Source organism: Nicotiana sylvestris, chromosome 2 (genome assembly GCF_000393655.2).
Source record: "Nicotiana sylvestris chromosome 2, ASM39365v2, whole genome shotgun sequence".
Taxonomy (NCBI): domain Eukaryota; kingdom Viridiplantae; phylum Streptophyta; class Magnoliopsida; order Solanales; family Solanaceae; genus Nicotiana; species Nicotiana sylvestris.
The window spans coordinates 66,272,935-66,289,499 of NC_091058.1; the positions used below are offsets into that span (position 1 = coordinate 66,272,935).

At 42.4% G+C, this 16,565-nt stretch overlaps 1 protein-coding gene across 1 annotated transcript; it reads left to right on the top strand.

Annotated features, from left to right (window-relative positions):
* Positions 1-4,212: 4,212 nt before the first annotated feature.
* Positions 4,213-8,927, top strand: LOC138885017 (uncharacterized). Its single transcript, XM_070165900.1, has 3 exons — positions 4,213-4,467; positions 8,337-8,555; positions 8,664-8,927. The coding sequence occupies exons 1-3, from the start codon at positions 4,213-4,215 to the stop codon at positions 8,925-8,927; spliced, it is 738 nt and encodes a 245-aa protein (XP_070022001.1).
* The last annotated feature ends 7,638 nt before the right edge of the window (positions 8,928-16,565 follow it).

Here is a 16,565-nt window from a genome sequence, read left to right on the forward strand (position 1 = left end):
CAGTACTTTGCTCACTCAGAATGAAAGTACGCTCGCGCCTATGTTGGTATCTGATATCTTTCGAGCTCTCACAGCCTGCAAAGCCGGGGGAAACTTCTTCGAAGGGTGTAACTTGCTGCTACAAATATGGATGGCTGAGCATCTCTGCCATCGTTCCCAACTTTTGGGCCATGGTTCCTCGAAGAAAACTTGCATAGAAGAGTTTTACACGAGAACCAAAAAGATCAGTCTGCCCAAAGGAGTTATGGCATGGACTTCATTCTTTCAGACTCTCACTGCCAGCCAAATACAATGGACACTGGGATGGTTGCCTATTGATGAGGTCATGTATATGCCAGCAACTAGAACTCACTTTTTGCTTATGGGACTTAAGAGAATTCAACCTTACGTGCCCTGCCGAGTCTTGAGACAACTCGGAAGATGCCAGACAGTGCCACACGAGGAAGATCTTAGTGCTCAAACAATGGAGATTAGCCCTGACGGACAATTTCCTGAAGCAAAAATCCGCCAGATCTGGAATGAATGTCAATATTTGAAAGCGGATACTTGTGTACAGGATCGGGCCAAAAGTGAAATGGCGCCAGGTTACATTGCATGGTACAGAAGAGAACTTGAACACGAAAGGGCGGCTAAAAGACCCCATATCCTGAATTTCGCCGAGTCATCGCAAAAGCAGTAGGATTGGTTAGCAAAAGAAAGAGGCTATCCTGCCGAAATCAGCAAATTGAAGTAACAAGTTGAAGGTCTGAAATATGATCACAACGTGCAAGTTGCTACCGATCTAGGAGAAAAGAACAGGTTGACTCAGGAAAACGAGATGCTCAGGGCCCAGATCAAACAGATGAGGATAGACGCTGATAGCCAACAAATGAGCCGTTCGGATGAACGATTGATAAAAGGTTTAAGGATGGAAATTGGCGAGTGTCGGAGTGAGTCAGAAAATCTTAAAAATACCATAGCAAGACTCGAAGCACACTGGGCAAGAAGGACAGAAAAGCGTAACCAGCACCTGCGGCAGTTGGAAAGGGATCACGAGCGAACCATTGCCAATCTGAAGGAAAAGGTGGACAGAGCGGTTGAGCAAACCCGAACCCTTGGATATGAAAATAGACATTGCCACAAGCTCTTAACCCAGATGGAAGTAGAAATTCAGCAGTGGCAAAATCAATGCCTCCAGGATTCACGGGTTATGACAGCCCGTAATGATCAAATAGAGCACCTACTAAAAGAAAAGAGGCAAACCAGGGATAAGATTAAGACCATTGCCCATGCCATCATCAGAAGGTGTCTACGGTGTGAAAACATGACCAGCATTACCGTTCTCTCGGCAGTGATGATTTATGTCAAGCAGACCATGCATGAGCTGGAACAACTTGAAAGAGACCTCACACCTAAGACCGCGGCGAGGCCGAACGATGCCCCGCGGACGCCAATTCTCGAAACTTTAATGAATTCATAGGCCGAGTCTGTATTTTCCATCTTAGCATCTTCTGTCCGTCTTTTCACATCAGGGTGTATTAGTTTGTTGAGTCTGTACTTAGGCTTGTTATTTTCCATTTTTTCAAAAATGTTAGTTTGTAATAGATTGTTTCAGTAATAAAATGTGTGCTTCTTTTACACTCGTCTGTGTTGAACTACGTAATGACCTGATTCACGCGACATCATGATACGTAGGCAATCCTCATCGGATCCGGTCACATTTTTAACTGCAAATAATGAAAAAATAATAATAAGAAATAATAATTAAAAAAAATAATAAGTAAAAAATACATGATAAATAAAGGGAAGCCTAAAGAGAAGCCGGAATGACGCATGTCTTCGTTGCAAACATGTAGAAATTCACTTAACTGTATAGGTGCATCACGCCCCAACGTGAGATTACCTATCTGTTATTTATTTCAAACTAACCGTTTGCTTGCTGCTAAGTTCCAGGTTTTTAGAAAGGTGGTTTGGTTTGGTGGAGGTCTGGCCTCACATTCGTACTTCACGAGGTCGAAAGGAAGTGTTTAGCTGCCCGTCATTAAGTCGAGAAGGAGTATCCACACTTACTTCACAAGATCAAAAGGAAGCGTAGAAATGTCTTCAGAAATTCCTTTACCGACAATTCCTGTCTCCGAGGAGAGTTCAATCTCGGCCGTCCCAACTCCCGAGTCAGCGACTGCTGAGGAAAACAGGATCCTATGGCTCCGCATGATGGAAATGTTGGATGACTGGAATAACGGAAAAGAGCCATCGAGTGTAGTCCCTGGGTTCCCTGAGTTGTTCTCCAGAACAAGTGGGACTTCCAACGTCCCCATAAGCAATCCAACTACCTCATTCGGGTACCCAGCCATTTCAGCCCACTCTGCTGGATCACCCTCTGATTCTTCTCCCCAGATGTCAACAACAGATGTAGCTACGAACATATTCACTGCACCACCCTGCCCAATCGTGGCACAACCCGCTACACACAGGCCGAATTTTGACTTATCCTTATTCACATTTCAAGCACCATCCTTCTCACTGGAACCAACTCGGTTTACCACCAGCATTCATCCTCCACAACCTCAATACGAGTTTGCACCTGGGCAAGATCAAAACCCCAAAGCTTCTGAACAAGATGAGATAGCAAAAAGGATGAGGAGCCTCGAGCAGAGTTTGAAAAACATGCAAGGTTTAAGCGGGCAGAAGAGTGTTTCCTATACCGATCTATGCATGTTCCCTCATGTGCACCTACCCGTGGGTTTCAAAATACCAAAGTTTGAAAAGTATGACGGGCACGGCGACCCCGTTGCTCATCTCAAGAAGTATTGCAACCAATTGCGGGGAGCTGACGGCAAAGAAGAATTGTTGATGGCATACTTCGGGGAAAGTCCGGTAGGAATAACCTCAGAGTGGTATATGGACCAAGAAATATCTCGATGGCATATATGGGATGATCTCGCCAGGGATTTTGTGAGACAATTTAAGTATAATATTGACATCGCACCGGACAAAAATTCTCTGTCAAACTTGAAGAAGAAACCCTCAGAAAGTTTCAGAGAATATGCTATCAAATGGCGCGAGTAGGCATCAAGGGTAAAACCTCCCCTGGACGAGATAGAAATGGTCACTACTTTCCTCCAGGCTCAAGAATCAGACTATTTTCAGAATATGATGTTAGCCATAGGAAAGCCTTTCGCGGAAGCAATCAAGATCGGGGAGATGGTAGAGAATGGCTTGAAAATGGGTAGAATCTTAAGTCAGGCAGCCATAAGGGCAACCTCCCAAGCCGTCCAAAGCGGGTCCGGAGGAATGGCAAGAGGAAAGAAAAAGGAAGAAACGTCCATGGCAGCATCAGAAGCGAGGGAATATCGTAATCCCAGGCCCCGTTTTCCAGAAAGAACCCCACAACATTACTACCCCCACCAAAATGTGACCTATGCTCCTCAACCTTACATGGTCATGAATACCCAACCCTATGTCCATCCACCACAGCAAGCCAATCGAGGCCAAGCTCCACCTCCTAGAAATCAACCTCCTTACTAGAACCACTATAATCCACAGCCACCTCAAAATAACTTCCGCCCTCTGGAACCACCTAGAAGACGGGCTTTCACACCCATCGACGAACCATATTCTACCTTATTCCCAAAGCTAGTCCAGATGGGTTTCCTGCAGCCAGTCCCTCGGATAAGGCACAATCTGGCATCACCTGCTTACAAAGTCGGTGTTAGGTGCGCTTATCATTCAGGAGCAGAAGGGTATGAAACAAATGATTGTTGAACTTTGAGAAGGGTGGTTGAGAACTTAATAGAGTAGGGGAAGATAGTACTAAGGGACGAGGAGGTCCCAAATGTGACCAACAATCCATTGCCCGCTCACAATAACGGGCCATTGATTGGAATGATTTGTGAGGACAAAGAATTTGATCCTGCCTTAAAAGCTATAATCGCCATCGTCGATGCAGGGAAAAAGCCTAAAACCACCGCGAAGCTAGAGAAAGGGGAAAAGAAGGCTAGTGCTGTCAAGGTTAAGCCCGAAGAGAAGGTCGAGACAAAGACAGTAACGATGGTGCCTGTGAGGAATGAAGTTCTTTACGTTCCATGAGTTCGAGCAGAGAAGCCACAGAGATTCGAAGTCAAAAGGGCGAAACCAATGTACGTACCGAAGGGGGCCTATGTGGTCCGGGGGACGATTCAACCACCTTGGCTGAATGAGCCAGTGGTTATCGGACGCGTGCCATAGAAGCCGATGACAGACCCGTCCGCAGTACCATGGAACTATCAAAGAACATTGGTTACGTACAAAGGCAGAGAAGTCACGGGGGAACTTCCGGAGAATACTTTCATCGGAAGATATTCAAACACTCAAGAGTTAAACAACGCCACACAGAAACGCTTCCCACCCAGGAAGCCTGTAAGCATTGAAGAAGCGGAAGCTTTCTTCCAAAAGATGAAAATGCCTGACTACGAGGTAGTGGATCAGTTACACAAGTACCCCGAGCAAGTATCTATGTTATATCTACTGATGAGGTCGGCCGAACATCAAAAGATCTTGCTCAAAACCCTTAACGAAGCATATATACCGGTTGGGACTTCAGTTGAACAACTGGAACGAATGACGGAAAGGTTCTTCGCAGTTAATCAGGTTTCTTTCAGCAAGAGCGACTTACCTCCAGAGGGAGCGGCTCACAACAAAGCTTTACATCTGACAGTTAAGTGCGAAGACTACTACGTCAAGCGGGTAATGTTGGATGGGGGTTCAGGTGTTGACATTTGTCCGCTCTCCACACTGCAGAGAATGGAAATTGGGACTGGAAGAATTCGCCCCAATAATGTCTGCGTAAGGGCTTTTGATGGCGTCAAGAGGGACACCCTCGGGGAGATAGACTTAATGTTGACTATAGGACCGGCGGAGTTCGAAATAACTTTCCAGGTTCTTGATATGGATACGTCGTGCAATTTTCTCCTTGGCAGACCTTGGATTCATTCGGCAGGGGCTGTACCTTCCACTCTTCACCAAATGGTGAAGTTTGAATACGAAGATCGGGAAATTGTGGTCCACGGAGAAGACGAAAAGTCTATTTATCGGGACCCATCCATCCCATATCTTGAAGCAAGGGAAGGGAGCGAGCACACAGTTTATCATGCTTTCGAAGTTGTGCTAGCGGAGCAGTATGAAGAAGGAAGACCTTGCCCCCAACCTTGCCTGTCCAATGCCTCAATCATGGTGGCTAAAGAAATGATAATACATGGATTCAGGCCAGGAAAAGGGCTTGGACGAACGCTGCAAGGAATAACGGAACCCATCACCTTGCCTTCCACCAAGAAACTTTTTGGGATAGGTTTTCAACCCACTCCAAAAGATGAAGAGTGGGCAAGGAAGAGGAAAAATGAGGGTTGGAAGCTGCCTCGACCATTGCCAAATTTATACGAGACTTTCGTCGAACCGAAATACATCGAAGAAGAAGACGACGAGGTTTTCACGGCCGAGGAAATCGAGGAAATATGTGGGGCAATGAGAGGAATGCACTACGAAGCTCACATGGTTCAACTGGGAGAAGGCACAAGCACCGCTGAGATGCTATATGTGGTTCCAAACGCCAAGCTTCAAAATTGGGAGGCCACGCCGTTCCCAACTAGGCAGGAGTCCGGGTAGACCTGTCCTGCCACCTTTCCTGCATCACGAGTTATCCTAGGATATAACTCGGATGTTTTTCCTTAGTTATTTGTTTTGAATTCCTGAATTATAAACCTTGTTATCCTACCAATTCCAAGGAATAAAATCAGTATTTCCTCTTTCTTTTATTCTGATTTTTGCTATTTTTTCCTTTATTTTTTCCTTTCAGTTATAATAAAGCGGCTTTAAATAATATGACATGCTTGCGGACTTCACGCCCAGATCACAACGAGCTGTTTAATTGTGAAATAATGAACCAAGAACCGGAATTTGACGAAGAAGAGGCTTTTAGGGAAATAAATCGAGAATTGGAACACTTTGAGAATAAACCTCAGCCGAATCTGAATGACACTGAACCGGTTAATTTGGGAACTCCTGAAGAAATCCGAGAGACCAAAATAAGCATTCACATGGACGAGAAAACGTGAGACGCGATAATTCAACTCCTTTTTGAATTTAAAGATGTGTTTGCTTCGTCATACGATGACATGCCAGGATTAGATGTTAATCTAGTGTTACATAAATTGCCAATTCACCCTGATTGTCCTCCAGTTCAACAAAAGCAGAGAAAGTTCAAAACTGATGTCAGTGACAAGATTAAAGAATAAATCACCAAGCAGTTGAAAACGGGAGTAATTCGGGTAGTCCAGTACACCACGTGGTTGGCAAATGTAGTTCCAGTGCCGAAAAAAGATGGGAAGACTCGGGTATGTGTGGATTATCGAGATTTGAACAGGGCGAGTCCCAAAGACAATTTCCCATTGCCCAACATCCACATCCTTGTTGATAATTGCGCCAAACATGAGATACAGTCTTTCGTAGATTGTTACGCTGGGTATCATCAGGTGTTGATGGATGAAGAAGACGCCGAGAAGACTTCCTTCACTACACCTTGGGGCACTTACTGTTATCGGGTTATGCCATTCGGTCTGAAAAATGCTGGGGCAACTTACATGAGAGCCATGACTGCCATTTTTCATGACATGATGCATCAAGAGATAGAGGTGTATGTGGACGATGTGATAGTCAAATCCAAGACTCGGGACAATCATATCCAAGACTTGAGGAAATTCTTCGAGAGACTGAGAAAGTACGACTTGAAGTTGAACCCGGCCAAATGCGCCTTCGGGGTCCCATCAGGCAAGCTTTTGGGTTTCATAGTAAGCAGTAGAGGTATCGAGTTAGATCCAACAAAGATAAAATCTATCAGAGATCTACCTCCCCCAAGAACGAAGAAAGACGTGATGAGTCTATTGGGCAGGTTAAACTATATTAGTCGATTCATTGCCCATCTGACTAGCACGTGTGAGCCCATATTTAAGCTATTGAGGAAGGATGCAGCGATCAAATGGACGGCTGAGTGTCAAGAAGCTTTTGACAAGATCAAAGAATATCTTTCAAATCCCCCAGTTTTGGTCCCGCCAGAGCCAGAGAGACCCCTGTTCTTGTATCTGACAGTCTTGGAAAATTCTTTCGGTTGCGTCCTCGGGCAACATGACATAACCGGAAAGAAGGAGCAGGCTATCTATTACTTGAGCAAGAAATTCACCGGCTACGAGGCCAAGTACACTTTGCTAGAAAGAACGTGTTGTGCTTTGATGTGGGTTGCTCAAAAATTGAGACATTATCTCCAAGCTCACACTACTTACCTCATAAGCAGGTTGGATCCTTTGAAGTACATATTTCATAAGCCAATGCCTACTGGAAGACTGGCCAAGTGGCAAATCTTGCTTACCGAATTTGACATAGTCTATGTCACCCACACGGCAATGAAAGCCCAGGCGTTAGCAGATCATTTGGCCGAAAACCCGGTTGATGAGAAATACCAACCATTGAGTACTTATTTTCCGGATGAAGAAATAAACACCATAGAAGTAGTCTCGAAAAACGCTCATGTTTGGAAGATGTTCTTTGTTGGGGTCGTAAACGCCAAAGGTGTAGGAATTGGGGCAATTTTGATCTCACCCTCTGGTCAGCACTATCTTGCTACAGCTAGACTGTGCTTCTTTTGCACGAACAATACAGCTGAATATGAAGCCTGCATCATGGGCATGCATATGGCGATCGATCAGGATGTTGAAGATTTATTGATCATGGGGGACTCTGACCTGATTATCCGGCAAGCCCAAGGTGAATGGGAAACTCGGGATGTCAAGCTTATCCCTTACCGATAGCACGTGGATGATCTAGGCAATCGATTCAAATCGATAGAATTCAGGTATATCCCACGTTGTCACAACGAACTAGCGGATGCACTTGCCACCTTAGCTTCAATGTTACCCTACCCAGGCAATGCCCACGTCGATCCTTTGGAAATCCAAATCAGGGAAAGACACGGTTACTGTAATATAGTCAAGGCAGGATCAAGTACCCAGCCATGGTACCATGATATCAAGAGGTTCTTGAAGACACAAGAATACCCCGAACATGCTACTGGGGATCAAAAGAGAACTATTAGGCAGCATGCAGGTGGTTTCTTTTTAAGCGGCGAGGTATTGTATAAAAGGACCCCAGACCTCAATTTGTTAAGATGTGTTGACACCGAGGAGGCAGGAAGAATCATGCATGAAGTACACGCAGGAGTATGCGGGCCCCACATGAATGGGTATGTTTTGGCAAAGAAAATCCTTCGAGCGGGTTATTACTGGATGACCATGGAAATGGACTGTTTTAGCTTTGTTCGAAAGTGTCATCAGTGTCAGGTGCACGGTGATCTAATTCATGCGCCTCACACGGAACTGCATCCTATGTCTGCACCTTGGCCATTTGTTGCTTGGGGCATGGACGTCATTGGTTTGATTGAGCCGAAAGCTTCAAATGGGCACAGGTTCATATTGGTCGCCATCGACTACTTCACAAAATGGGTAGAAGCCGTCACTCTTAAATCAGTCACTAAGAAGGTTGTGGTGGATTTTGTACATTCAAATCTTATCTGTCGTTTCGGTATTCCCGCAACTATCATCACAGATAACGCGACAAACCTGAATAGTCACTTGATGTGGGATGTATGCGAACAATTCAAGATAACGCACAGGAACTCCACTCCTTATCGGCCCAAGGCCAATGGCGTTCTTGAAGCAGAAAACAAGAACATCAAGAAGATTTTGAGGAATACGATCCAGAGTTCCCGACAATGGCATGAACAGTTACCCTTTGCATTGCTGGAATATCGCACTACAGTGCGCACGTCAGTAGTGGCAACCCCTTACTTGTTGGTTTATGGGATCGAGGCTGTGATACCAGCAGAGGTGGAAATTCCTTCACTCCGCACCATTGTCGAAGCATAAATTGAAGATAGCGAGTGGTTAAGACTCGATTGGAGCAGTTGACTTTGATTGACGAGAAACGAATGGCCGCGGTTTGTCACGGGCAGTTGTACCAACAAAGAATGGCCCGTGCCTACAACAAGAAAGTACGACCCAGGAATTTTGAAGTAGGTCAACTGGTATTGAGGTGCATTCTGCCACATCACCAGGAAGCGAAAGGGAAATTTGCTCCTAATTGGAAAGCCCCATACATCATCAGGAAGATATTGCCGAGAGGAGCATTGTATCTGGGTGATATTGAAGGAAATGATCCTGAAACAGCAGTGAATGCGGATGCTGTCAAAAGGTACTATGTCTGAGTTTTACTTCAGTGGTCTTGGCACATTTGAGATGATGAAGGTTTTATTCCCACTACTCCAAACACTATCAACTCTCTTTACAAACCCTTTTGAGCTGGTTACATTTTTTGGCTACCTTGAAAAAAAAACATTCAAATTGAGCCTGAACTACGTTTGACTTGATTTCGAAAGGATACGTAGGTAGCCTCTCTCTGGGGTTCAGTCACACCAAAAATAAAATCCAATTTACCCTGTAGTTGAAACTGGGGCACACCAAATGGTTTAGAAGTTGTAATTTGATCCACAATTCTTTTACCAAGTACAAGTCCTTCGGATCAATTGCCAAAGGCAGGGGAAGCCAAGAGATATCATGATTGGAGGCCGGCACATTCAAAATTGAGAGAAATAAAACGAGAGAGTCTTGTCGGTGAAAACCTTCGAGCACCGTGAGGCGACGGGAGTAGAGAAATCGAAAATGAGAGAGCTTGTTTAGTAAAAACTCGCAAAGAGTTCTATCAAGCGACAGCAAGGAGAGAAATGAGAGAGGTCGACTAGCGAAAACCCGCAAAGGGCGTTGTCGGCCGAAAAGATGATTCCACCTCAGAAAGTCTTGGCAAGGTTCCATTGGTTTGGAAACATAGATCTGTTTTGGTTCATGAGGAAATGCAAGTTCGTTAAAGGTCGGGCATCCAGTCCAAAAAGCATGTCATTGTCAATTTAAACTGACAATTGTTCTTTGTTTGGAAAGTTGAAACAGGTGTGATCCAAAGCAACCGTGCAAGAAGCAGGTGTCGCCCAAAAAGAAAAGAAAAACGTGAATGCAAGAAACAGCTTTGCAATAAGGAATCAACCCAAAAGGGAAGTTTCCCCAAAATTCTCTCCTACATTTTACTAAACAAAAAAAATAATAATAAAAAAAGAGAAGTAAGAAGAAAAAAAAAGAGGTTTAGTTAGAATCCCCAATTTCCATTTAGCCAGCATTAGGGCTCCAATCCCTGAGTTGAGCAACTTCCATTTAGCCAACATTAGGGCTCCAATCCCTGAGTTGCACGTTTTTCCTTTATCCGACATTAGGGCTCCAATCCCTGAGTTGAGCGTTTTTCTTTTAGCCTACATTAGGGCTCCAATCCCTGAGTTGAGCGTTTTTCTTTTAGCCAACATTAGGGCTCCAATCCCTGAGATGAGCATTTTTCCTTTAGCCGACATTAGGGCTCCAATCCTTGAGGTGAGCGTTTTTCTTTTAGCAGACATTAGGGCTCCAATCCCTGAGTTGAGCGTTTTTCTTTTAGTCGACATTAGGGCTCCAATCCCTGAGTTGAGCGTTTTTCCTTTAGCCGACATTAGGGCTCCAATCCCTGAGTTGAGCATTTTTCTTTTAGCCGACATTAGGGCTCCAATCCCTGAGTTGAGCGTTTTTCTTTTAGCCGACATTAGGGCTCCAATCCCTGAGTTGAGCGTTTTTCCTTTAGCCGACATTAGGGCTCCAATCCCTGAGTTGAGCATTTTTCCTTTAGCCGACATTAGGGCTCCAATCCCTGAGTTGAGCGATTTGTTTTTAGCCGACATTAGGGCTCCAATCCCTAAGTTGAGCAATTTTCTTTAGCTAGCATTAGGGCTCCAATCCCTGAGTTGCACATTCTTACCTTTTGCTGCATTAGGGCTCCAATCCCTGAGTTGCGCCTTTTAGACTAGAGGTTTCCAACCCCCTCATCAATCCTGTAGATTTTTATGGCAATTAACTCATGAAATTTTTCTAGTGAAATTGGGGCAGAAAATTTCGTTCGTTTGTTTTGTTGTCTCAGCATGTCTGACCTCGAGGCGCATGGATCAAGATGACCTACGGTTTGATTCTCAATCCAGAATAAAAAAATAAAAAAAAAAGAAGAAAAGAACAAAAAGAAGATGTTCCCAAATATTGGAACAAACAAAGGGCAGGCCGTTCAACATTTGATCAAATTCCCGAGCTTCGCCAATCCCGTTTCACTCAATACTGCAGAAATAAACAAGCGCCTACAACTTGAGAGCATCAAGATTCGGATTGAAGTCTACAAGCAGAATCAGCTAAGACCCGAGATCAAGCTGCAAAAGAATTATAGATAGGAATCTTGTAACTAGCGGTTGACAGACATAGTTAGCTAGTTCAGTTTCAATTTCCCTTGGTTGTAATAAGGAGGACAGTAAAGCAGTAGTGACAACAACGACAGCAGTAACAGCAAGCGTGGCAATCCCACGGTAGTCCCAGCTACCAAAGTTTCCCGAACTACATTGACCTGATTTCTGTTTAGCCCAGGATATGTAGGAAATCTTCGGAGCAAAGATTCGATCAAATCTTTCAAAAATGTGCTTCACACGGAGTTAGTCCAACGGGCAAAAATCGCTCATATCCGCTCACTTCATCTTTGCACGAAAACCTCGCATGCTTTCGAACAAAGAAGGGCAGCTGTGAGCACGTGATTTTTGTTCACGACAAGTACTCCAAAAGAAATCGAAAAATAATAATAAATTGTCTTCGTGTATACTTTTGTGAATTTGCTTGGCATTTTTGTAGTTTTTATCTGTGAATGTTTAGTTTTATCATTTGAAAATACAAAAATATATGTCGCACACAAAGATGGGATCTTGTTGTACTATTAGGAATTAATAAATCGCATTTGGTTTTAAATGAATAAAAAATCACAAAAAAATATTTGTCTTTGTTAATTTTGTCATTTTTATCGTTTAAAGGTTGATTTTTGTTTGATTAATATATGATATTGTGTGTTAATTATTACTAAAAATCAATTGGCATCTTGTGATATAGTTTTGATTTTATAACATATTTTTAGAATTTTTGTAAATTCGGATTTTTATTATAAATGGGAAAAGAAAAGAAATAAATTTAAATTGGGTGAAATCGGAATTGGGACATTTAAATTGGACCCAAAATTGGGCCCAAAACATTTGTGTTGCCCGGTCCAGATTCAGTTGGCCTCAGGGACGTCCAAACGACGTCGTCTTGACTATGCTGATCTGGGCCGTTGATATCAAAATGATCAACGGCCAAGATCACAGACCCTAACCCATCCCAGCCAACCCGACCCAGCACCATCCTTGACCCAATCCCCACAGAGACCAAAACGACGCCGTCCCTTTTAAGTGGAAAGATCAAGGCTGTTGATCATCGATGATCCAGCGGCCAAGATCAATCCACTCACACCGTATATAAGCCTGCCCCCCTTCACCCCGCGCCCTAAGCCAGAACCCCCCTCTCTCCTCTCTTCGTCTCCAAACCCTTTAGAACCCTAGCGCCGCCCCCCTTTCCCCTCACCGTAAACCCGGCGGCAACAACGCCGGTGACCCCTAGATTAACACCCCTAGGGCACCTTGACCCCCTGAACACAGATCCACAAGCCGTGGGTCTCGAATTTTCCCCCACCGTCTCGAATCTTCATTTGAAGATTCGAGCCGGACCCCAAACCATGCCAAACCCCCCAAATCCATGCCAGGTACTCACTTGACCTCCCTCGTGACCAAACCAAGTTTGGTTTGGTCTGGATCTAACCAGAAAACCCCGAGTCCCAAATCCATCCTAAGAACCCTAGAAATCCAAAAAAAAAAATGAGCTGTTGTCCAATTAAACAAGGTGGTTGGGGTCTAATAGACCTTAATCGAAGTGTTCTTAGTTTAGAACACTTCGATTAAAGCCCGTTCAACCCCAAAAGAGGTTCAATTCAAAATCCGAAGACATGGTCGCCTGATTGTCAATTCTTTAAGGTATTTCTTTTTCTTTTCCTGGTCAGTTCATGTTGTTTGTTATGATTAAATGTTTGTTCATGTGTCCAAATGTTTAGTTGATTTATTTTGTATTTTTTGTCGACTATTCTGTCCATCTTGCCCGAACCTTTTATTCGGTCAAGTTTTTCTTGATTCACTGATGGAGTGTATGCGTATTAAACTACATAATCAATTGAAATGAATTTGGTCGATCAATTAGTTTCCAGGGCAACCTTTGTTTTGGGTAGTGAAATTTGAACCCCCTGTCAATACTGTTCGACTCTGATTCATTAGGTATTGATTGAATGTGTTTTAATTTGCGTAGTCGATTCGATATATGTCGTCAATTAGTTTCAGCTTTGAATGATAATAATTTGACTCATGTTGTTTGTTTTCTGCTGAAGTTAGTTTGAATCCAATTAAGAATTGTGTATAGCTGCTTGTAGTTGTTCAGTTTGAATCAGAAATCATTTAAGGATTGTTTATAGCTGTAATTTTAATGAAAATTTTAGACCTTGAGTTAAATGGACTGCCAGTTTGGAGTATGGTTAAACCATTAGAATAATCTAGTGCAAATACACCTTGGCTGACATCTTTACAGATGAAAAGTCAGGTGTAAGGTGAGTTTAATAATAAAAGGCTGAAGATGCACATGAGAATGGTGGTGGAACCTGCTGTACAGAAGGGTATCCACTACTTTTCTGAACTTCAGCAGTTTAAAGTAGAAGTAACCCCATGCCTAGACAATCCTAAGTGGAGATGACAACATTTAAAGCTTATTTTAAGCCCCGGGCAGCCTGTCTTTAAAGGAGTTTTTCCTCCCTTTTTATAGGGATATATAAGGGGGCGGAGATCAGGAAAGGAGGGGGAGGAGAACTAGTTTTTGAGGGAGAGCTTCTGGAAAAAAAATAGACTGCTGGACTGCTTCTCTTCTTTGAATTTGTCTTCCATTCCCCATTGGAAGTTTAGCTCCCATACCCCCTTTTTTTTTAAAAAAAAAGACCAGAACATAGTTTTCTTTGGTTTTCAAGGAAGAAACCATGTCCAGTACTAGAATTTTGGAGTCTTTTGACTCATTCGAACCCCAGTAGCAAGTCATTCCGTTTGGTTCTGATTCATTTGGGGTTCGGTTTGGGAGGTGTTGGATTCATTGTGTTGAACATACTTGGTCGGTTTGGAATCGTCTCTGTAACTCTATTTGGTTCTCAAAAACCATTCTGAAATTTGGTTTGGCTCGCCTCTGTTGCTTGGAATTTCTGTTATTAATCTCGATTGATTCAGAGATTTCACTGTGTTGATGAACCTGTCTGTCACAATACTACTGCTGCTTCTACTGATCTTCCTCTTCTTCTCATTCTCCAATTCAGGTACACATTTTGAATCTCACACTGATGTAACAGTAACAATGAGTATGAAATGAAAGACGCGAAGAATTTTTCAATCATTTGGTGCTGTACCTATAGTCTTATAAAGTGTTAGTAGATTTGTGAATTCTTTAGGTTGTAACTCAATAGGAATCTGCTGTTGCTGTGTTATTACTGCTGCTGACTTCTCCTTCTTTTGTTCTTGTACTGCTGTTTCCAGGTACACATTTGTACAATCTCGGCTTGAAGCAAAAATGAAATATTAATCAGGCTTTGTTCCTGTTGAATTCCTCCTGTTTAGATTTGTGGTTGAATATAATTTTCTTTTCTTTGTATAAAAATGTAGTTGATTGATTAAATTAGTAACGATGTCACATATGTATAACTTCTTCATCTAATAATGTTAGTTTAAATTAATCAAAGAATAGTTAATCTGTTTTGATATTATGGTGTGTCAATCTCACGTTTTAGTATTATTGAATAATAGAATATAGAATGAAAGCAGTTTTTCTTTGTACAAACTCGGTCGCAATTTTCCATTCGCATTAGCCGTAAACTAATAATTAATAAGTTACGTTTTTAGCATGTAATTAATTAAGAGATTTTCTTTTATTTTAGAGACGAACTTAATAGGAAAATATAGTCACTGTAGGTTTATCCTTTTAAATAAAAATGAGACGAGCCTCGACAAACAAAAATGCACAAGCTGCGGGGCCCTCTAAATGTATATATTAAAATACTTAGAATTCGGGACAGGCCGTTTAGCGAATTTTACGGCCTTCCCAAAATAACAATACGCTAGTTGCTTTAGGCGCACCTTTAATAATTTAACCTTCTTAAACACGGGTGCACATTGATGTGACCCAAATCCAAATCTCAACGGAGTCAAAATGTGTCGACGACCACGGGTGCATTGATTGTGACGTGGTTCGAGATGCATTTTCACGACGTTGCAATTCTATAAAAATAAATGATAATAATAAAAGCGGTTTAAACTTAATAAAAGCACATAAGTCACAACATGTATTTAAATCAGATATTTAGCCATTATAACAATTTAAGCGACCGTGCTAGAACCACGGGATTCGAGGGTGCCTAACACCTTCCCTTGGGTCAACAGAATTCCTTACTTAGAATTTCTGGTTCGCAGACTTCATTTGGAAAGTCAAAAATTTCCTCGATTTGGGATTCAAGATAAACCGGTGACTTGGGACACCAAAAGCCAAACCTTTCCCAAGTGGCGACTCTGAATTAAATAAATAATCTCATTTCGAATATTGTCACTTAAATTGAAAAAACTCCCTCGCGCATTTATCCTTTGGGGTAGGCGCGCAAAAAGGAGGTGTGACATCAAACAACTGATTTTATAGAATTTCAGAAGGCCCTAGAACATGATATCTAGATGAGCATCACAGAATATGTAACGTTGTTTTAAAAACGAGGTGATATAACCTGATCAATTGCCTACTGTTTAGAATCAGTTAAACCTGGGCAATTTTACAAATAAGCAGAGTATAATTTTATAGTTTTTAGGCCATTAATTACCTAAGGCTTGCCTAGGTGTAGGTCGGTATGCAATCATAATTCTGGGAACTAATTAAAATAACTTGAAGTTATCCAGTCCTATAGGCATGCGATTAATGTTACAGAACTAATTCTATGCATGTTTATACTAGAACATGATATCTGTGTGTTGGACCGTTTTTAAAACTTTTTATAGACAATTATTTATTTAAGTGACGTAGACATGATTTAGAGCCAATGCAAACAGAGTCCTAAAAAAGGATTTCTAATACTTAGAGAGAGATGGTCATTTTATAGAGTTTCTAGGTGATTATGATTTATGACTTCAGGCGGAATCAGAAATAAAATGATGACTATAACATATTTCCTAATATGCAAAGTAGTAAACATGATTATCCAAAGGCAAGATATCTAATGCATAGGTTTATGGCAAGATACAAAGAATATTATTACAGACCAGGATCAAATGAAGTACATAAGTAAATAAAACTATACTATAGGGAGCCTAAATCAGGCCCAAAGTAAACCTAGGGATGCCAGGCCTTCAATACAGTCTCAGAAGCCAAAGATCTCACAGCCAATATTGTGTCTTGGTGTGTCAGAGTTCCCTAAGGACCTCAAAGATCCGGAGTAGTGCTCACACCAAGACCTTTCTTAAATAGGGATTGGGTATATGTAGT

Bases quoted from the DNA above. Each gene is read 5' to 3' on its own strand.
- LOC138885017 (XM_070165900.1), top strand. From the start codon at position 4,213: ATGACAGACCCGTCCGCAGTACCATGGAACTATCAAAGAACATTGGTT. The intron at 4,468-8,336 runs GTATCTATGTTA...AAGTGTCATCAG, and splicing joins TACACAAGTACCCCGAGCAA to TGTCAGGTGCACGGTGATCT. The intron at 8,556-8,663 runs GTACATTCAAAT...GAACAATTCAAG, and splicing joins AGAAGGTTGTGGTGGATTTT to ATAACGCACAGGAACTCCAC.